The sequence below is a fragment of the Melanotaenia boesemani genome, chromosome 15 (genome assembly GCF_017639745.1).
Source record: "Melanotaenia boesemani isolate fMelBoe1 chromosome 15, fMelBoe1.pri, whole genome shotgun sequence".
In the NCBI taxonomy this organism is placed as follows: Eukaryota; Metazoa; Chordata; class Actinopteri; order Atheriniformes; family Melanotaeniidae; genus Melanotaenia; species Melanotaenia boesemani.
The window spans coordinates 209418-232899 of NC_055696.1; the positions used below are offsets into that span (position 1 = coordinate 209418).

The 23482-nt window shown below is 41.3% G+C and overlaps 1 protein-coding gene across 2 annotated transcripts in view; it reads left to right on the plus strand.

Annotated features, from left to right (window-relative positions):
• Positions 1-20060, plus strand: part of nova1 (NOVA alternative splicing regulator 1) — a 42341-nt gene extending 22281 nt beyond the window's left edge. For both annotated transcript variants that reach the window (XM_042007621.1, XM_042007622.1), the window contains exons 3-4: positions 10891-11057; positions 12201-20060. In XM_042007621.1, the coding sequence (XP_041863555.1) occupies positions 10891-11057; positions 12201-13220 (1187 nt within the window). In that variant the 3' untranslated portion in view covers positions 13221-20060. The remainder of the gene's footprint in view (positions 1-10890; positions 11058-12200) is intronic.
• The last annotated feature ends 3422 nt before the right edge of the window (positions 20061-23482 follow it).

Consider the following 23482-nt stretch of genomic DNA (forward strand, 5'->3'; position numbering starts at 1 on the left):
CTAATGCTGACAGGGCATTTACTTAGAGGAATTTCCAATACCAGTTTGCTGAAGCAGAAAATAAAATTGTGCCAATGAGGATCAGTCCTGCGACTTCTAGCCAAATATGTGATATTTTTCATTTGTCTTTTTTTTTTTTTTTTTGCAAAATATTCATAAAAGCAATAAAAGTTAATTTCTTTTAAATCCCTGTTAAACAAATTTACACAATACTGACTAAGCCTATAGAGCCAGGTACATTTAGATGTATTGCAGATTATATTGTGGTTTTCAATTCAAGTCAATTCAATTCAATTCAATTCAATTCAATTCAATTTAGTTCATGTTTTATTCAGTCCCATAATAAACAACAAATGTGTTCAGTACAAACATAAAAGTGACTGAAAGCTAAAGCATAGTGCTTATATTTAAACCTGTCCTTTTGACGCTACCTGTCAGCATGTATATGAAGAAATAAAGAAGAAAAAAGGAAAAAAAACAGAAGAGAAAAGTCGCTAATGAACTGACAGTCGAAGTAGAAGAATAACGAAGCAGAATAAGATAAATAACAAAATCCTTCATAAGTTATGACTTTAATATCCGTCAAAAATCACCTTGTAAGCCATTCCTTTGAAAACCAAAAAACCACAGGTTCTTAAATTTATATTACAACAAATAAACATCTCCCTTGAATTTCTTTCTTGGCCTTTGGTACAGTAAATCTGCAGACATCTCTGAAATCATACGTTGTCTCTTGAGATGAAAACAACCTTTGAAAACTGACTGGAAGCTCTCTACATGATTTGCATTATGTTGTAATATAGCAGCATCAGTCGGATCATCGGGGGGATGCACTCCTGTGGTAGACTGTCAGGGACTGGAGTCTAGGCTGTATAGAAAAGATAGACATAACCACCTCAAAGCCATGTCAATTTTGATGCATTTTAAATGATGCTTGTTAAGCGGGTGATGCTGGATTGGATCATCAGCAGTGATGCTCGGCTGTAGTAGGTGGTTAGGATTCCAATACCATACGATTCAGCACGATACGATTAAATATGATACTATACAATACACAGTATTGTTCCCTAATTTGTTTTGGACTTGTGTGCTGTTATATTAGCTGCCTTTACAAAGTCAGTAAGGAGACAAAACAGACATTACACTGCAATAGTACCATCCAACCTCACAGCAGAATACGTACGTGTACTGGACAATACCCATTTAGAAAGAAAAAACTTCAAAAATGAGAAAGAATAAAAAGCACGATGCCCCAGGAGGGATATTCAGAATCCATGCAGCCATGAAAGACATCATTCAAAATGATTTAAAATTAACATCAAAATGGTTCAGTTTTCATTTTGAGGCTTTATACCGTCTCCTAGGAGGTAATGACTCGAGGTGAGGATGTAGGACGGCTCTGAAAAAGCTGGCTGGCTGTCTGAGCACAGAGAGGGTTTCAGTCCTCCCCGTCGCTTTCATGGCACACCAGAAGCAGCAGCTTTGATTCAGCCTGTGCAGAGCGACTGCTGTACCGCACTGACACAGCCCGCTGAAACATCGTGGTCTGCTTCATGCCAGAGGTTGGAGTATGTAGGAGGCATATAAACGATTTTCATGTCTGCTTCATTTTAAATGGCTGATGCTGGATTATCAACACACCTGCTCTGCTGTGATTGGTGGTTAGACTGGCGTGCAGGGACATAGGCGGTGTGTAATAAATGAACATGGCTGCCTCACCTGAGAAATAACAGGAAGTTAGTAATAGTGCAATTCTACAGTTTCGTGATGCTGGTACCTAAAAAAATAAATAAATACATAAATTAAAGCATTTTTATTACATTTTATACAGAAATGTAAAATTCTCATGAAATACAGAATCAGTTTATATATCCTACAAGTCTTCATGGTGTAAGTCAGATTTAATTCTGTAGAAAAGGCCACTGGTTTTTCATTTTGAAAATAAATCCATATCAAACCAGTAAAAAGAGGCAAAGTTAAATATTTGTGTGAAATTAGATTTCAGCCACTTTTGTCTCTTTTTATGGTCGTTTAACCTGAAAAGATAGCGATGGCCAACAAAAGACTTCAGGCTTGAAAATGGCAGACTGAGAGGTGTCGACTTCTTCGCTGAGTCACAGGGCCGAGCAGAGATTTCAGGCTGCTGTCTGTGATGACTCGTCTATCCTGGCTCAGTGGTGGGAATTTTACATCAACCAGCAAAGACAGTTTGCCACCGCTGGAATCAGGAAGATGGAACAGACTACAACAAAACACAGAAATATCCCAGAAAAGTTTCTGAGGCCCATTTGACATTCAGAGAAATAACAATCCAGAAAAGAAAGCTGTTCCTCGTCAGTGGAGTAAACCTTTGCATGGTGATTGTGTAATTGTTGTGTAACTTGACAGTAGATCCACTGAAAGTTGAAAAGTCATTTCAGGTCATTTTTTAAAAAAGAAAAACCTGTTTGCATTGTTCCTGAGGATGATAACTCTTGCAGGAATGATCTTGTAGCTTTCTGTCTTGCAGCTATCTGAAGAAGCCTCTGACTGAACACACTGTTGTTTCCTTACTGTGTTGTGTAGAACCCAGATATCAAACTCCAGTCGCTATCTTGCAGGTTTATGTTTTTCCTGCTCCAACACACCTGACTGAAATCAATGGACCGTTGTTAAGAACTTGTCAAGAACCTGTTGGATCTATTTGGATTATATGAATCAGATGTGGAAACAACAAAAACCTGCAGGAAAGCGATGAAAACCTTGGTGTATAGGGGTGAAGTCTATGATGCTCAGCAGCTCCAGTGAGCCTTCTTGAGCTTGATTCTTTTTCTTTTCTGGGACATGTCCAAATTAACAAGCACCACAGGACATCGTCCTTTTAGCTTTCCACTAACTTTTTTGTTGGATCTAATCAGTCTTAAAGACACAGAACTTTTGCCATTTATCCTGTGACATGGCCTCTATCCACAGCTACTGTGGCTCTCTCCAGCGAGTAGAAGTTTTGTCTTATCTCTTGCTCTGTCTCCTTCTCTCTTCCTTTTGCTCTTCTTTTCCAACGTCTTCTTGTTTCTTTGCTGATTCAGCCGCGGTGCAGTTTAAAACGGCCGGTGTGTTTTTATCCGCTTGCTAGCTTGTGACATGGTGCATAAAGCCAAACTCGGTTGCAAAGTCACGCGAGGTCCCAGATGCAAAAATTGTATGGTGTGGATTCTCAGCCTTGGGATGGTGCTGGAGAGTGATGACTTCACAAATGCTCATAATAGATGCTGCTCTGCCATCATACAACTTCACAATGCTGAGTTTAAAGTCAGAAAGTTACAGAATGCATCTTTAAAGCAGGGTATAAACATGTTAGAGGATGTTCCTGCAGCCTTGTCTCGTTAAAACACATAGTACTTCTTCCTATGTATTCCTTCTGTGTACTTGTTAGCGCTAAGAGCTTGTCCATTTTGTGAGGTAATTGCATCACATTTCCCATCAGGGCAGTTGGGAAATATGTTCTGAATTTCCTCGTTCCTGCCCTACATCCTCTTCATTTCCTCTTCAACTCTGTGGGAATGTGTGTTACTTCACCCATAGGTTAGGTTTGGACAGTTAAATCAGTGGGTCCTGCTGGTAAACAGCTTTTCCGTTGCTATGGATACTGATCATAACAGACTTTGATTAGCTAAAAAAAAACCAAACAAACAAAAAAAAAAAAAAAACCCAGTGTATCAGACCTACAATTGCTGCCACCTAGTGGTTAGTTCTAAAATTGTAATAGTTTTATGCAGATACAAACCACCTTAAAGAATTTCTTGATAACTTCATAACTTATGTGCGTCTCCAAATTTCAATATTTATTTTCAAAACATTTAATTGAGACTGTGTTTTAAGGAGATTTTTTTCAATGTAACTTTGTAATTTTGACTAATTTTCACGAGGATTTGCAACACAACACATCCCCAACCTGCAGAATTAGGATCGCTCTTTTACCTTATATTTACAGTTTTAGGCCACATTCTTAAATCTCGCAAATCCTCATCCTGATTGACGGGATTTTACCGTCTTTAATGTGTAACAGAGTAATTCTTGGTTTATTTTAGAAAAACACCTGCATCCTAAAAGTTCTCAAAAATTTCCAGTCTGTCCATGCAGTTAGAATTTTTCATTGAGATGCAACACTGTTTTGAAGTAGGTAGAAAAAGTAAATCAATCATTAAAATTTATCCATCCATTCATACATCCATTGTCTGCTGCTTATCTGGAGTCGGGTCGCGGGGGCAGCTGCCTGAGCAGGGAAACCCAGACTTCCTTCTCCCCGGCCACATTCACCAGCTCATCTGGGGGGATCCCAAGGTGTTCCCAGCAGACCCTCACAACACACTTGGGTCTGCCAGGCCTGACCCGCATCCTCCACCACCATCTGAGCCAACTCACCACCAGGTGGTGATCCGTTGACAGCTCCGCCCCTCTCTTCACCCGAGTGTCCAGGATATGCGGCCGAAAGTCCGACGACACGACTACAGATCAGGGGGGCTGTTCCTCCCAATCAAGTCCCTCCAGGTCTTGCTGTCATTGCCCATATGAGCATTGAAGTCCCCCAGCAGAACAAGGGAGTCCCCGGAATGAGTGCTCACCAACACTCCCTCCAAGGACTCCAAAAAAGGTGGGTACTCTGAGTTGCTGTTTGGTGCATAAGCACAAACAACAGTCAGGACCCATCCCCTCACCCGAAGGTGGAGGGAGACTACACTTTCGTCCACCGGGGTAAACCCCAATGTACAGGCGCCAAGTTGGGGGGCAATGAGCATGCCTACACCTGCTCGGTGCCTCTCACCGGGAGCAACTCCAGAATGGAAGAGGGTCCAGCCCCTCTCAAGGACAGTGGTTCCAGAGCCCAAGCCGTGTGTCGAGGTGAATCCAACTATATCTAGCAGGAACGCTCAACCTCGTGCTCCAGCTCAGGCTCCTTCCCCGCCAGAGAGGTGACATTCCACGTACCTAGAGCTAGCTAATGCAGCCGAGGATCATACCGCCAGGGTCCCCCCCTCTGGCAGCCGACCAGCTCACACTGCACCCGACCCCTATGGCCCCTCCTGCAGGTGGTGAGCCCACGGGAGGGGGGGCTTATGTCACCCTTTCGGGCTGAGCCAGACCGAGCCCCATGGGCAAAGGACCGGCCACCAAGCGCTCACCTCCGTGCCCCACCTCCGGGCCTGGCTCCAGAGGGGGGCCCCGGTGACCCATGTCCAGGCAAGGGAAACCTTGGTCCATGATTTGTCGTCGTCATAGGGGTGATTTGAGCCACGCTTTGTCCGGTCCCTCCCCTTGATACCTGTTTGCTATGGGTGACCCTACCAGGCAGTGGTGTAGTCTACGTGATACGCAGGTATACGCCGTATACCAACTAGAAAAAATCCCAAATTTCCATATAGCCACAAAAATATGATACGATACGTATCAACATGGTTTTGTGACACAACTTTTACTTTCCTGATTATAAATTAGCCCCGAAGCCGGCCCGTTTAGACCATGAGGAATTCCGTCAAATGTGACGTTGAGCCACAGAGGGAAAGCAGCTTGGCCGTCTGTCCTGATCCTAAGCTGTGTTCCCATCAGCTGGTGGCTGGTTGCTAGACAACCGTGAATCAAAGAGTAGCGCATGAGAGGAAGCAGCAGCAGCAGAAAAAGAAGAATTTTTTTGGCGGTACGAGTAATTAGTGGAGAGAGAATGCGAAGAAAAATACATGAAAACGAAAACAAAGTCATATCACACAGTTTCAGTGTTTCAGTAAGCTGCTGCTACTTGTGCTGTTTCCTGTCGATTCGGGGGACTTTACAGTTACCGCTGACAGTTCAGAAAGGAGCCTGATGACCGCAAAGAGGCTGCCGCAGCTTCTCCTGATGGTGGGGAGGAATTTAAAAACAGGCATTCTTGGTTAGAGAGGAGAAACGGAAAGTTATAGGTAAATGTTGGACAACATTTAAAGCTGGTAGAAACTATTTAAATGTACAGAGTTAATGCTGTATTTGCATGTTATTATAGTTAAATAAAAATGAAGAAAACCCATAGTCATCTTAAATGTCGATTAATAAGGACACCTTGTACACCATCAAATAAATAACTTACGTGTGTGTTATGTGTACTTGAATATTTGCCTCTTTATTTTTTCATGAATTTTTATTTACTGAAAATGAATTTGTCTTGTTCTGTCAGTGGCTGTTCAGTGGTTAATTAAAGTGCAGCTGTTAATGCACATCAAACCTTATTTATAAAGCGCTTTTCTTGCCAAAGGCAACACAAAGTACTTTACATGATGAAACAAATGTATGCATATTAAAGTAAAACAAGCCTTCACACACTATATGACATAGCAGTTTAAAAACACACCCATCATTGTCTCTCACAGTCACACAGACGTCCACATATATACACAAACAGAGCTGTCCCCCCCTCCCTTCATTATACACAAACAAGAACTCCATAGTTTTTGTTTCTTAGTACAAAAATAATAAAAGTAATAAACATCTGTCTTGACGCCGCTGTGAGGAAACAATACCTTGGGGATCCGATCACACCAAGAGCCAGCCCACCCATTTCTACAGAGGCCAGCACAGCAACCACCCAGATCAGGGCAGACCAGAGTCCACATCACAGCTGTAGGACGGCAGTGCAGGACCCCCAGCTACTGGGACAAGGGCGATCACCACGGCAACAACCCCCAGTCCAAGCAGGCAAAGCTCCTCCCCATAAGGAAAGGAATGATTGTTATACATCTTCTGTTTACATTTAGTATACATTTAAGAGCAGTTGCTGCTTTGGGAAAAGTGCTGCAGGACAGATGTTACACCAGGACGTGATGTATGAGGGTGAGAGGCAAAAAATCAGAATATACCCACGAGAATAAATTAGACTACACCACTGCTACCAGGGGCATAAAACACCCGACAACATAGCTACTAGGATCATCAGGACATGCAAACTCCTCCACCACGGTAAGGTGGCAGGTCAGGGAGAAGTCAATTTAATTTAATTTAACTTAATTTAATTGTGAAATATGGATTTGGAATATTGCCTATGATATTGACTATTATAAGTTTAACGGGTTTACGTTTTCCAGATAGCCACAGGGATTTATGCAAACTTCCGTGATATAAGATCTCCATGGGATTGTTTTCTATTTTTCTGGATGCAGGTGGCTCTATGACAGATCCCACATACAAAATTAGCATTTGCCTTTTAGAGAGGCGTGCCATATGGAAACATTATGACATAACAAATACATTCAGGATTTCCAACAAACAGGCTCCAGCTCCGTTTGTCGTGTGGATAATACTGTATCTTTGCAAAGCTGTTGATGTGTTGACAGTAATTATAGGTGATGCTTCATGTGTGGAACGCTTGCAGTCTTAATAAATCACACATAAGACTTGGACAGGCTAATTCAGAGGTTGATTTTCATCACAGAAGAGCTCTGTCAACTGCAGGAAAGTGTGGAAACTTCTGTACTTTGGGATCAAGATAGAAGATGTCTGGGGTCTTTTGGGGAAAGCTGGAGGCTGAGACGTCTGCTCTCTGGGGAACTGACACATTTTTCTCCCCTCATGGCAACGAGAGAACGTGCAAAGTCTGACTGTTACACAGAGCAAGGATCTGTATTTTTGACATTCATTACTATTAGATGTGGAAGGCAAAATGGATGTGGGCATTTCAGGAAGTAAGGGCTAACAGCCAGTTTCAAGTCCTCTTTGTGTCGTCATCAACAGCAGAGATTTTTGTCCTGATTTTTACTTTGGAGTAAACTGTCATGCTGTCAGGAGGGTAATGAAGTCAATCTTTGAACACATTTTTTGTTGTTTAGATGTTTAAATGGAAAGGATTTATTTATGTGCATGTCGCGTTACTTGAAATTACCTAGTCTCTAGCTTTGCATATATGTGGTGAAAGAGACTGCTCGGCTGAAGAGACTGAAAGTCACTTTAAAACAATCTGTACAGTGCTGACATCAGGCTTTATACATCTGCTGGTTCCAACCTCTCTCTCATTTATAAAATGCATGCAGTCACGTGAAAAGAAATAAAACATTTAGAGATTTTACTGTCATGATTACTAGAAAAAAAAAAAAAGAAAAAAAAAAGAAACAACTCTAAATTTGTACGAATCAGGACACGTTAATATCTCATATGATTCTTACCAGCTCTTCAAATTAGGCAAGTATAACCTCAAATAAATCACAACACATGATCGATCACACCTTAAACCAAACAAAAAAGCAGAAATATTTATTTAAAAGCTAAGTATATCACAACTGCTTACAAAGGAATTAACAGGGGTATTTAGCAGCCAGGTGCTGCTAATCAGGTGCACTTGATTAATTGATCATCAGCAAGTTTCAGCGCCTCTATAAAAACTGAAGCATTGGCAGTTTGCTGGTCTGGAGCATTCGGGTGTGTTAACACGATGCCAAGGAGGAAATTTAGCTGCAGTGGTCTGACAAAAGCAATTTTTGCTGGACATCAGTCTGGAAAGGGCTATCAGGTTGTTTCCAAACAATGTGGAGTCCATCACCCTACCGTGAGAACCATTATTTACAAGAGGGATATACTGAAGACAGATGTAGATGTCCCAGCAAGTTCATCCCAAGGTCAGACCAAGCGATGCTTAGACATGGCAAAGAAACCAAAGAGCCAAATCTCAGACTGTACAGCAGGGGTGCCCAAGTTCGGCCCTCGTGATCAACCATCCTGCAACTTTTAGATGCAACCCTTCTCTAACACACCTGAATCAAATGACTGGCTTGTTACCAGGCCTCTGCAGAGCTGAATGACATGCAGATGACATCTGATTCAAGTGTGTTGGAGAAGGGTTGCATCTAAAAGTTGCAGGATGGTTGATCACGAGGGCCGAACTTGGGCACCCCTGCTGTACAGACTCTACAGTGTTAAAGTTCATCACAGTAAATGAATAAATATCTACAATGTTGTTACATACATACCTAAAATATAACTTGTTTTGAAAGGTGTAGGAAAGCCATGGCAAAAGAACATAGCAGCACTGCTTAGGTTTACAAGCTCCTCTCTGAAGCAGAGAAATTAGGTGAAAAAAGAGATGTTTGGTCAGAATGCACAGCATGCTGTTTGGTGAAAAACCAAAGCACAAACCCCTCATTTCAACTGTAGAGCACTGCAATGGAGGACTGACGATTTGGGCTTGTTCTGCAGCCACAGGGCCTGGACCCCTTCCAGGCCCTGAGAGTCAAACATGCTGAAGCTTGGTTAAAACGGGGCCATAACAGCGGACGATGATCCCAAACACAGCAGCAAATCTACAAGAGAATAACTGGAAAAGAAACGAATGACAGTGTTCAAACTGTCCAGTTAAAGTCAGACTTCACTCTGATTGAAATGCTGTGCAGAAACAAACGCTGCAAACCTCAATGAACTGATTTGTAAAACTTTAGTTTGTAAAGAGTTCTTGTCTTTTTCCCATGACTCTGTCTTCGGTTTGTGTTGTTTCCTTGCTGGATATAAAGGAGAAGTTCATAAATACGAAAATCCTCCTCTTTCTTTTTTCCTCCATTAGTTGGCAAGGTAGAAAATAACAGGGATTAGACTTCAAAGAAAATAATATACATACTATCTTGTCTGAATCATTTTCCAGTGACTGACCCTGGACATTTTGGATATTTTTTTGTAGAGAAACTATACTTAGAGCTTTATGCATGTTTTTTAGAGCATATTGTTACCTGTTATCAGTTTGAAATATAATAATTTGTATGATGGCTGAATGTGTGAAATCTGACAGATTACAGACTTGTACGTGCACGCTTTGGTCTTTCAGTTTGTCACATTGGGTGCTCCAGGTAGGGGCAGATAAAGTAAATCACTAAATCACACTAAAAGACACCAAATGTTCTCAGAAGTTCCAGAAGATTCGGTTCACAGACTTGGATATAGATGTTTTCCATTATTTTGGATCATGTACAATTTATAGGCAATAACGTGACAATAAAAAGAAAGAAAATGCTGAAACGATTAACAGTTTTCAGTGTATGTGTTTTATGGCAAGATTTAGTACTTTATGTCAGGACTCCGCATCTCTGATTTTCTCAGTGTCTTTTACTGATACGTTTAAACTAAAGTAACTATCTGAATCCATTATTCAACATATCAGTGCCAATCAGACAAGTACTGTTTTTACTGAATTAATTTTAGCATTTCTTAAGTGGTGCTAAATTGCTTGGGGGTATTTTCAGGTGTGCAAACCAGAATCGTTCAGGATCCTCTCATCAGGTGGTCTTCCCATTCACAAATTTAATCCAATAAGTGAAGGAAATCAGACTTTTTTTTTCTTTCAGTCAACTCTGAGATTTAGGCTGACAAAAAAAAACAGAGCATTTTTACATTCAAACAAAGTTAAAGTAAATGTTCCTACCAAGGCAGGAAGGTTGATACAAATGGGAGAGTGTTTTAAAAATCATGCAAGCCAGTATAAAGAGCTTACTGTTGCATCACCTGTTTCCATGGTTCGACCCTTTTGCCATGGCAACGTAATGCCAGTTGGGTTGTCACTGTGGGCGTAGAAAGAAGCCCAGAGGAAGAACAAATGTGTGTTTAGTCTATTAGAGCTGCAAGGCAAGGACAGGCTGAGCATTACTGCACTGTAACTGTTACATCACCGAGGAGGAATCCTTCTCCCCCTGTGGCTCACTAACTAAACAGTGTTTACTCTTTCAGCTGTTTCTATCTTTTCTGGAGGAGGTGAGGAGTAAGTTTGGCAAATGTCATGGAGCAGTTTCATTGTCAAAATACCTTAATGCAGATGTAGATCTTAGCCCAGACCCAAGCAAATCCCTCAAATCTGTTTGCCAAGTATCCAGTCAGAGCTCATTAGAGTAACCCATCCCTTATCCTCTCTTGTCACAGGAACAACAGAAAGAGTCTGTCTGATACAGGGTACTGTCGAAGCCCTCAATGGTGTCCACAACTTCATCGCGGAGAAAGTACGCGAGATGCCCCAGAGCGCCCAGAAACCAGAACCAGTCAGCATACTGCAGCCACAAACCACGGTGAACCCGGATCGCGTCAAACAGGTGAGGTTCCACAGTCCCGGCAGAGCAGCTGGAGAACTGTGAGATATCAAGTTCACAATCACAATAAATCCACTTTGATGAGTGTGGGGGCAGTGGCAAGTTAAAGCTGGCCAATCTGATATTAGTAGGTTTTAGGTGTGAGGACAGTCAAGCATGTAGGGCTGCTCGATCATAGAAAAAATCATAACCACAGTTCTTCTTGGTCAACATTGAAATCACAATTTATGATTCACCCAGGACATAACGCATAAGCCAGGGCCGGCGTTGCTTCATGTACAGGTTTTTTAATCAGTATGTCACAGTGAACATGAACATTTTAACTACATGTTTATGTCGACTGCCAGCCAGGGTGGGGTGAGCGCCTTGATGAGCAGGGGTTAGCACTGCTGCTAACGACATTTCACATCAGTCTCCAAAAGTCTCCAAAAACACCCAAAAAAGTCACTAGTCGCTTCTTTGAGAAGGAGTTGCTAGAGGGTCTGAATATTCGTTAAATATGGTGAGAACATTGCTAAGTTGGCAGCGGCGGTGTGCATGTCATTTGGAGCTTGGCACTTGTAAATATGTTCGAGTATGTGACCCTCTACCACAGCTAGAGACTATTCCTTCATTGAAAGGATGAAGAGTAACACTGAAAGCTTTATGGTTGAAGAGTATGCTTTAGTTCTTGCCCGCAAGCGTCACTCTATTCATTGGCTGAAGGTAGCCTGTGACAGACAGTGATGGACAGATGGCTCATCCAATCACACGAGTATTTCTTGAAAACAACTGCCAAACCTTTCCAACCGACTTCTAAATAAGACTTTCCGAATGGTTGTGTGATAAACTGTAGTGTTTCAGTGTGCGGTTTACTTCCACTTTGTTTGTTACTTGCCAGTCTCACTTGTTCTGTGGGCCACAACCTGCAGTCTGGTAGGCTCAGGAAAATGTGAGTGTATGAGGTTATTTTTACCTACAGTCTTTAATAGCTAGACAGAGCCATGTGGCAGCTGCAGCCTAAACCCCTGGGATTAACAAATCGCTGAGTAAAGTGGGGGCTGGTATAGTACTCTGACTCATCTCTTGACCATTTATGCTGTTAGATTTTTTTTTTTTGTTATGTTTCCTGTTTTTGCTACTAAAGTCTTCCTTTTTTCTCTGCAGGCCAAACTGATCGTGCCCAATAGCACAGCAGGGCTGATCATTGGCAAAGGTGGAGCCACAGTGAAAGCAGTGATGGAGCAGTCAGGGGCTTGGGTGCAGCTCTCCCAGAAGCCAGAAGGCATCAACCTGCAGGAGCGAGTGGTAACCATCAGCGGGGAACCTGAACAGAACCGTAAGGCTGTGGAAATCATAGTGCAGAAAATCCAGGAGGACCCTCAGAGCAGCAGCTGCCTCAATATTAGCTATTCCAATGTCTCTGGCCCAGTGGCCAACTCCAACCCCACGGGCTCACCCTACGCCAATACAGCTGAGGTGCTGCCCAACGCGGCTGCAGCAGCTGCCACTGCCTCCAGCCTTCTGGGTCAGGCTGGACTGACAGGAATGGGTGCCTTCCCTGCCGCCATGTCCAGTTTCTCTGGCAATGATCTGCTCGCCATCACCTCAGCTCTAAATACGCTGGCCAGCTACGGTTACAACACTAACACCCTTGGCCTGGGTCTCAACCCTGCAGCTGCCTCCGGAGTCCTCGCTGCAGTTGCAGCTAGTGCTAACCCAGCTGCTGCTGCTGCAGCTAACCTATTAGCCTCCTATGCTAACGATGCCTCCAGCAGTGCTGGCCACCCTGCTACAGGCCTCGGTGGGTTCTCCCTCGGTTCACTAGCAGCTGCTACTGGGGCTTCCAATGGTTACCTAAATGCTTCATCTCCATTGATGGCCTCATCCCTCTTGGCAACAGAGAAGCTGGCAGATGGGGCCAAGGACGTGGTTGAAATTGCTGTACCCGAGAATCTGGTGGGCGCCATTTTGGGGAAAGGAGGGAAAACGCTGGTAGAGTACCAGGAGCTGACAGGAGCCCGCATCCAGATCTCCAAAAAAGGAGAATTCATTCCTGGTACTCGGAACCGTAAAGTTACCATAACAGGGTCGCCAGCCGCTACACAAGCAGCGCAGTATCTGATCAGCCAGCGGATCACTTACGAGCAGGGCGTGCGCGCTACCAACCCACAAAAGGTGGGCTAAAACGAAAAAGAAGGGAAAAGAAGGAAAGGATGAAGACAGAAATAGAAGGAAATTGAAAGAGTCCTAATGAGTAGAAAAAAAAGTCCAAATATCTGTTCAATATTTCAGTATCAAATGAGAGAATAACAAAGGAGGAGGTGGGGGAGACAGTCAAGATAAGTGTGTGTGATATGTGAGTGTGTTTTTAGGACTGATGTCCTGATGTTTTTTAAAAGTTTGTGTCAAGTCTTTTTGACAATGGTGATCAGAGTAAGCTGAACTGGTCCACTGCCAAGTTGCAGATTCAAGAGTGAGGCCGCAGGGTTTCACCCTCCTCCAAAACCTCATTACTGATTTCTTTCACTTCTGTTTTTTCTTTGGTTTTCTTGGTTTTAGTTTCAGTTTTACGCCTCAGCTCCCGGTGAGCTGGAGGTGTCAGGTGAAGATCCAGCCAGCCAACAGGGCTGTTTTACAAACCTTGCTCTTTGCGTACAATGCAGCAGGCATTGTTAACAAGGGAGAGGTTTTGCGTCAAGCACCTGAGCTCATCTCAGTTGGTCGGGAAGCAATCTGAGTATAATTTCATTTAAAGACAAAAAATGGGAAGAAAAAAAAGCATATCTATGTTGACGTATGTCAAATTCTGGCTCATATCATAATTGAAGTTTCGAAATTTGGATATTTTATACTTTCATCCTTTATTTATTGACACAGTCTCATTCAAACACAAATAGATTATTTAAACCTGTGAATGCAGGTTGATCTGAATGTAAAAACAATATTAGCCTATTGCTATTTTTTATTTACAGGGATCAAATATTGTGTTGCAGTGAAAGAAATGTAGAACTCAAACCCAGTCTGAACTTCACTGTTGCTGTCTGCAAGTACAGTTCAGGGGTTAAATAATCAATGTGAGAGGATAGAGGAGACACACAGGAATGTATGAATATATTTTACATGAACACACATAGATACGCTCCCATAAGCGCACAAACACTGAGACATATTTGCATATTCAGTCACAGCTACAAACACAAAGAAATACGTTGTCTAACCCTTTCTTGGTGCTATATGATTAGGTTTATATCTCCTTTGACATGAAATCAGAATCTCTCCAGCGACTTCACTTCTTACTTGATTTAAAGTAGCTGACGTGTCAACCGGTCTTTCTTAGCCTGCTGGATCTGACCCAGCCTCTCACCTAATGACAAATGATTTCAGCGTTTCGTGATGAAAAGCAATCCACACAGAATTCAAGTCCATTTTCATTCCCAGTGCGATCCTTTTATTTTATTTCTTGTTTTTTCCTGATAAAAACTGGACATCCTGTAATAAACATCACCTGACATCATTTTTGCCTTATTAGCCAGACATCTGGAACTCCCAATGCTTAACTTCAGGCTCAGCCTACCTTGAAGCAGTGTCGAAATAGTTCAGTTCACAAAGCACTACAAAAGCATTTTGATAAGAAAAGCTGTATGAACCAATATCTGTGAATAAAGAAACTATCGCCTTTACATTAAGGTTACCAAATAGTCAAGAGACATATACTAATGATGAAAGGGGAATAGAATGACACTTGAAAAGAAGGTTTGGAGTCACTTTTCTGTGAGCCGTTCTTCCCAATTTGCATAAAAAAGGGCGATTCTGCAGCTCGTCCAGGCAGGTTGATACTCTTCCCCAAACCACGTTCAAGCTCAAAGCGTGTAATAAAGCATAAAATGTTTTGGCATGTTGTTTTTTATAGGTAATTGTCTAATGCAGGCAGAATAAATGTCTAGAGCATTTCCAAGCACTCAAAGATTAGCTTGCCTCCCCTCTGTGCTGCTATCCATAGCGTTCATCCTGAGTACACTGGGTCTCTAAGACTGCACTGTGAGACATTTAGATCACAATGTAAAGCTTGTCTGTCCCGTTGGGGATGAGTATTCTTTAATGTGCCATCCATGTCGCATACACAGAACCTATCAATACTGACAGAGGGGATATCTCCACTAGAGCATTTACACTGCAGCATCTTGTGATGTTCATGTTTAATCTCTGAAATTTGAGAATATTTTTCAGATCAGTTCTCATCTTTGCCCCATGTCACATCTCTAGTTGTCCCCCATCAACCCAAGCTCTATGATCAGCTTCGTTAAAGCAAAGCTGTGAGGGTTGGTGCTGAGCAGCGCCCAACAGAATCAGAAACACTCACGATTTTTAAGGGAAATTGAACGAACAGCCATTTTCATTTTCATGATTCACGTTTCAAAATTCATATAAAGTGTTCAAACAGCTGCTTGTGTCTGAACATTACGGCTGGCGACTGCAGCCATCAGCCTTTCCTCCGAGCTGAAATCTCTCCTCTCACTATGTGTTTGGAAGGCTTCGCAATCACCCATAACTTCCAATCTGGCCACCAGTGAAATCATAGCGTAAGATAACCTTTTACTGCCCAGTATTTTAGCATATAATGAGATACAAGCACAAAACAAAGGGATGTTTATCAATGCAACTGGACTGCTTGACTCCAGAGAGCTCTCCCTTCAAAGCTCTCTGGTTGATTCGTTGTGCCAAATACTGTTTCTCTCTGCCCCTCATTAACTTTCCTCTTTCTCTCAACATTTTATTCCCCTGCATGCTCTCTCTGTTCTGGGATTCCTTCTGTGTCCTAATCCCTGTCCATGCTTCTTCTTACACTGTGCTCTCCCCCTCTTTCTCCTTCCTCCTGTCTTGTCTCATGGGCGGTGTGTTGGATGTGCCGTGGGTGGGAGTTATGCACTATAGGTCATAGGGGTACGAAAATATTTTCCCAGGCCGCAGAGGTCACAAAGGCTAAAATGCACAGAAAAACACCTGCCTCCAAAACTGTGACACCCACCAAGACCAACCAGCAACGTTAGCTCAAAAATTTCCCTCTAGAACAAGTAGAAAAAGAACAAGTAGGATTTAGACTGGTTTAGCCTTTTTAAATGAAGAGAAAGTCTGTTTTTTTTTTTTTTTTTTGTGGTTCCTTCTTTTAAAAGAGGGCAAATCTTGGTTTAAAGAATATACATATTATGGCTGAGCTCAAGTTTCGGCCTCTAAATGACGCACGGCTCGGACAGATTGCATAAGATTGCGAGAGAGAAACGTGGGAACTTGTTTGTGACCTCAAGCCGAAACAACGACATCCTTTATGCATATCCTGTTATCTGAAAATGACTAGAAATCATTTCTGTGGAATACAATATGTCATGTCATATGATCTATATGTACTTTATTGTAGCTATTCTAGTTTGTAGTCCAAATGCAGTCCAGCGTTGTCGATACAATGTGAAACTATGTTATACTTGTGTGGATGATGAGAGTGCCAACTAAGCCTGATTAAGATTAGCTTCGCGATTTGTTTGTGCATTATGATGACTCATCATCAGCCGGTGGTGTCCATATTTCTGTCATTGATAATTTAGTTTGACAGTAAGAAAATGTAAAGAATATTGGAAGCAATATAGTAGCATGTTGTCCTGTTTTGTGTTTTATGTCTGTTGTATGAACCTTTGAAATTACTAAGATTTTGAATGAATAGGTTTACATGTACTTTTTGTAAGTTATGAAAATGCTGCTATTTGATAAGTAAACTATACAAAATATTTTAGTTGAAAAGATGTCTGGTCTGTTGATTAGAGACATGCTCTTAAAGGATGGAGCATAAAACGAGGTGTATAGAATACTATACAGTATTGGTAAGCTAGTAAAAGTAATAATAGACTCCATAGTACGACCTGTGCCAAACTAGACCTCCGCAGCTTCTGAAATTGTAGATGTGCGATCAAATGTTAGATATCAATAACTTGTTTAGAAGTGCTGATCAAGTGCCAATCAAACATTGTCTTTTAAGTTAAGAAAAGATAATCAAATACATTACTTAAGAAAACAAAGGACAAAGAACTTTTTGTGCATTGTTTTATCCCATAGGTACATAGAGTAAGAGTTAATGATTGTGATTTTTATGGATCCTTGTTGTTTTACACTCCATGCATCCCTTGTGTGTTCGTTTGACCTGTGGCTTAAGTACTGCTGTTTTCTCACAGATGTCTCTATAGGCCAGCATGGACTAAGCATAACATGTTATAAGCATTCATAACATAGCCATTAACAATCAAAAATGTGTTTGTGGAGTTAGGTGTTATCTTTTTGCACGTCTTCTATTGCATGGTATCAAAGTAAATTATGGAGGAAAAAAAGTTATAAAAATTTGCGAGGTGTCTCGCAGCATTCAAGGACATAACACTGCATGCGGTCAGATGTAAAGCTCCTAAGTTTACTCGCCTCATGTTAAAAATGTTGGATTCTTTGCGTTTTTTTCTCTTGTTTTTTTTTCTTTTTTTGTGAGTTGGGAGGAAGCTCATTATTGTCATGTTGGCCCGAAAAAAAAAAAAAAAAAAAAAAAACCATAAAAAAGACACAGACGCGTACGAACACACACCTGAGATCAAAATTTGTCATCGGCACAGTTCATCTCTCGAGCCACCATCAGACAAGATTCGCAGTGTTTTTACAGCGAGGAGTTTAACAAATGTGAACGAAGTAAATGTGAAAATGTTGTGCGTTGGCTCCTTGTGTGTTTTAGGATATCATGCATTTCTTTTATAGGCAGGTTGAACCTCACCTAACCTGTCACATAATATTTTCTACGTTGCAGCTTGAAAGCCCAGATCTAATCTATGAATGTACCCATTTCCCTTTTTTCTTTTTCTCTGTCAAATGTTTATCTGTCTTTAATGTAAATTCAGGGCAGGAATGTCAAATACATGTAGAGTTAATATCTATGTCACTAACATACTTCAGCTATAGTCAGGTAGGCCTCCCACGGCCAGAGTCATGAACCAGATATGTTAACACAACTTCCGATTTGCTGTCAACATTATCTTGTTTGTTTGGTGTTGCATAAATGCACTTTACCGATCAGTGGGTCATAATGGGTGTGAAATGAAGCAAACCGTGTTGGCTTTCCGCAGCTGATTTCTTCTGATTTTATTACCATCCTTTACTGTTGTTCTGATGTTACTTGTATTTATTTATTCCCTGAACCTGTTGGGTCTGAAGAATGGTGGAAAGGGCTGGAGTCTCAGATAAAACAAGAAAAAGTAGCATCTGTTTCCCCTCTCAAAGGGTTCTCCGTCACATTCCCTGCAGCAGAGGTCTGTGTCAGTCACTGAGTGGTCTGTTGTGAAGCCGCGATGGATCTGTACCCCTTTGCCAATGTTGTTTTGAAATGAGAAATTGTAAATTGTTTGTATTTTGCCAGCAAACTGGGATTTAAGCACTGAGGGATGAAGGGTAAAGTCTGGCTGATGTTACAATTGGACATGAAAGACGTGATCGGCACCAGCAAATTGAAGAATGCCTCAGCCACCTCGTCACGAGGAAACCTCTGAACGAAGACGGCTTGGTTTCCTACACCATGTGTTTAAAACCCCTTGTCTTTGCAGTTACTCCCACCCAAATGCCAGAGGATCATTCCAAAAGTTGTCATGTTTGTTTTGATTTTCACTCCTGGACATTCATCCACCACCACGGAGCCCTTTCACCTGAAGGACTGGTTTGAAACGCTACAAACTGGCTGAGGCTGCTCGCTCCTCTTTTTAAACCAATTCTACCTGAGTCTCACTCTCTCAGCCTACACAATATCACAGTTTGTGTTTCACTACAGCGAGCGCCTGCTACTGTGTCCTCCCTTTAAACGGGTTAAGGTTTTTCTCGGCCCCTTTCGTCTGGGAAATTACGGGATTGTTTGCCAACCACATGAGGCCATTTTCTTGTTTTTTATGTCTGTGACTCTCTGAACCTCCCATGAACTTTGTTGACCTTCTTCATCTCTGAGAACTCATACATGTGTTGGAGATTCTACTGTCAAACTCTGGAAGACTGTTCTTTTGTTTTCTGGTTTTCTGGACTATCCTGCAAGGTTGAACGCCTGCGTTAAAGTGTACACTGAGGAAAGCATGCCAGTACCTTGCAAATATTTTCATGTTGTGTTCGTTCTTGGTTTGGTTTTATGTTGTTTAACCTCTGTTTGTCCCATTTCAGGAAAAAATGGACTGACAGCATAAGATGAAATATTTCCAACTTAATCCAAGTGATGTTTAGTTGATTGGGTCTATTTCTCTTTGACATTTATGACAGCGTTTCTGTCTTTCTTGTGTGAAAAGTGGGGAGAATCTGTGAAAGTCCGCAGTGTAAACTAGCTAAAGGGCTTTCTGTGAGAGCATTTATGTCTTTTAAAATGGAAAACAGAAAAAAAGTCATTTGGAGATATTTAGAAAGAAAAATGCCTTCTTGTGCCATTCTAGACAAAAGTGTGAAAGCTTTTTGTGGCAAATATTTGTCAGCAAGCGTGCCAAATAATTCCATACTGAGCCAAAAGGCAGCCAGCCTGCATCGCTGTTAGATCGCTGGGATGGCCACGTCCCATTTCCACCCCCCTGGAACACATCACTCTAACCGTACGAAGTTTGAGCTCATGCCGTCTTTGTTATGCTGCCAGTCTGTTTTCTGCTTTTGTCAGAAACATCCCAGAAGCAGTATATTTTCTACACGATACACTGTTGACTTAAAAAGAAAGACAACAGCCTCTGTGGTGAGGGAATGAGAGGAATTTAAGTGTCATTGTTTTTATTAGTTTCTTTGAACATTATTCATTAATAGATTTAACGGTAATGACTATTTAATGTAAAATGTAGTAATGTGTTTGTAAAAGAAATTCAGTGAGTTGTGTTTTATGACTCGTGGACTACCAGTGAAGTCAGCATTTCAGTGTTAATAATTGAATTGTTTTTTAAAGATTATTTTTGCGACGGCAACAAAGAGTCATTATAAATGTTCATTTTAACACCACTTGTCTTTGGTTGCTTTTATTCTCCGCCTCGTCTGTTCTGTCTTACGTGAGCGAAAGGTCACGTGTTAATCCACAAGCAACACCGGTTATGAACTATTCAGTGTCTGAATAGCTGGATCTGAGCTCATATTAAATGTGAATGATGAAATGTTTATATATCTACACAATGTCCACATAATGGGGATGAGATTAAGGTGCAGCAATTATGTAATAAAAGGTGACGTTAATGCCATGCCAGGTTTATGTGGATGTAGATGGCTTTGCTGAGGGCAGGGTGTAAGATAATAGATACTCTGTTCAGTACCTCACTATGCTGTTGATTCATGTTTTAACTGCAGCCATAGCCAATCTGCATATTTAAAAGTCAAACGTTAACGTTTCCTTCACCAGTGATCACACTTTTTCTTTTAATCACAAGCAGTTTCCGCTAAACAAACTGGCACTTTATTGGTGAAGGGTGTTAAATTATTTTAACACCTACATGCTCACCCCACTTAGATATTCATCCTGGAAACAGATCTAATAATTTAACATATTATTTAATTTAACACAATGTCATAACTTAATATAAGTTTGTATTTAGGGTGAATATGTGTTGACGTCCTTTAGGAATGGGAATGCTTTGAAAATTAGCAGATCTAATCAGATTCTTCTCATCAATTGCATTTTCAACTGATTCCTCACAAATGTATAGAAAATAATAATCTCAAGTAAAATATCTTTGCACACGCAGGACAAAATGATAATAAATAATAATTACTGTATATGTGGAGAATTCGCAGCCTCTAGTGGCGGTGAGAAGAACTGCAGGTATCCATAAAGGTAACAGTGGCCATTGTAGAAAGAATGTATTCAAGCCCAGTTGTTATATTTTTTACCCCAACCAGAGCTCAATTCCAACCAAATGATGCTGTAGCCTAAACCTAACCAGGAAGGGACAAAAGTGTCTTAGTACAGCGTTGTGTTATTATCCAAACATAAGCCAGATTTAGCATTTTGTTCTACATTTGTTGCCTGTTAAGGGAAATCTTGCTCTGATGTGGGAGCACTCGTACGAGTAGTGTTTCCTTCCAGGCTTGTAGGGGAGGTGTTTACAGGGTGTTCATTAGTTATATTTAACGGTGTGGAAAAATGACCTATGTGGTCTTTTTGTTTTTTCTTTTGTTCTGAATCTGTATATATGTTTCCAGGACCTGCTATGGGAGAAATCAGAAAAGCTTCCTATATGGCTGAGGGTTAAATGTTGGGGTTAGGCTTTCAGATATGATGGTTAAGGTCATGCTAATGACACAGATGAGGTTAGGTAGGGTGGGGGGTTAGGTGTGTGAGTAGGGATTCAAATGGGCCACAACGCTCAGATGTAAACTATAAGACAACCGTCCTAACAGGGACAAAGACAATCTGCATCCCAGTTTTCCTTGGGACTCAACACTCTGAGCTGGGAATGATGTCCCACCAGGTTGGACTGTTTGCTGGCCATCATTAGAAGACATGTTGGTAAAAATACAAATGGCATAGCCTTCAACAACAGATGCTGAACAGTAAGATATGTGGCACTTTATTCTGGAGGGGTAGCCATGTTGGGGCAGGTTAGACTGCTCCAACTTAATCAGTCGAACATCAGGACATTACTATTTTTTTCCTTTAGAATCTCAGAAAATCTGATTTCCTTGATCAAATGGGATGCACCTTATCATCTGAGTTCAGCATGATAGCATTTCATAACCATAAGTACTGCCAAGGCTGACAGGAATGTTCTTAGTTTAGCGGATGCTTGGGCATAAACCAAAATATTTGAGACATTTTGTGATGGAAGCAGTAGGTGATAGGTCAGAGGATCAACTGAATGATTACATTTTTCACATTAGGGTTGCAGGAATGTCTGAACCACAGTTTATTCTAACACATTCAACCACAAATGTCAAGCTCATTGCGGCAGATAAATGTCAAGACATCATCTAAAATGAACAAAGATAAAATGTCAACCTTCAGTGGAACAGTGAGGTATCACCAAGGTGGGTGGAAGTCTCTACAACATTTATTTATCAGATGTTTTTACCCAAAGCAACTTACAAGTGAGGAATACTGAGGTGGAATATCTTGTCCAAAGACTTGCACTGACTGATGAAGTTGGGGCTCAACCAGTGATGTTTGATGAAAAAGAGCTCCTGAGCTCCAGCTGCTCCAGCTGCTCCTACTCCGTCATCAGAGGGCAGCAGAATGAGTATTTCCAGTTTGGACCAAAGTGGTGAACAGACCGATGACGCCATCACACAGACACGGTGCAAACATGGGACATCCAGTAATTACCTCTGCAATGCAGAAACCTCTGAGCAGGCATCCTGCAGAGGAATGAACCCTGCCAGTGATAAAGGCTCTTTATGACAGGGTTACACAGTAAAACGTCAACTCTGGAACCGATAGACCTTTTTCCTTTAATCTAGCGGATCGAGGAGGAACCCTCACTGTCAGGCAGCTAATAAGCAGTCAGTGGATGCAAACTGACCCTAAATCTAACCCTAAATACAGTAAATCAATCACAAAATATTCAGAGGGTAAGCTTTGCCAACTGTCTCTAACTGGATGATAACCAGGACTATGCAGGCTCATTGTTGCACAAATAAATGAACGTATTTTCAAGTAAAGCACTCCTGTTTCATATTTCAAAGTCCATACAAGTTTGAAATACTCACTTGTGCAGAGCTATGAAGGCACACAAGCAGATCTAAGTCTCATGTTGAGATTTTAAATTCTACAGAGGCTTGTTTTTAGTGGGAATTGATTATTTAGAGCTCCTTCACTTAATTTGAGTCAGCTGTCACTTGTCTTGCATGTGGCAATTTTCTCCCCATTGGAGTTATTTTTAGCATCTTAAAATGACTGTTTTTGATCTCATTTCATGATTTTATGTTCTATAATGACAGCCTGTTACGCTACCCAGTAAAATCCACTTACCGTGCTGGCAGCCTCTTCTGCTTGTTTTTAACACGAGCATGCTTGTACGTGGGAAGTTTGAGCTCAGATTTGAGTACAGTTCAAATTCTGCTTCATGATTTTTATGTACTGACAGCCATGAGCCATCCAACACAGCTATTCCTCCTACGCTGTTTGACCTTGTTCATTATCAAGCAAATGCTTTTGGAAGCGGCATCGCACACGTCTACATGCAGCGCTGCGCTTACAGAGGGTGGCCGTGGTCTTTTTCCTCTAGATGAAGCAACATGCTGCAGGCTGCTGAATTTTTTAAGTAGCTTTTTTAAAAATGTCCCATTTTCAAAGTAATGAAACTTTATTTTCCTGTTGAAAGTTATTCTTTGCTATTTGCAGGATATTAAAATAAATTGACTATTGAACATAAATTATAACTAAGGCATTAAAAAATATGAATTTGAAATTCAGCTATAATGTTTTGTTAAAATCA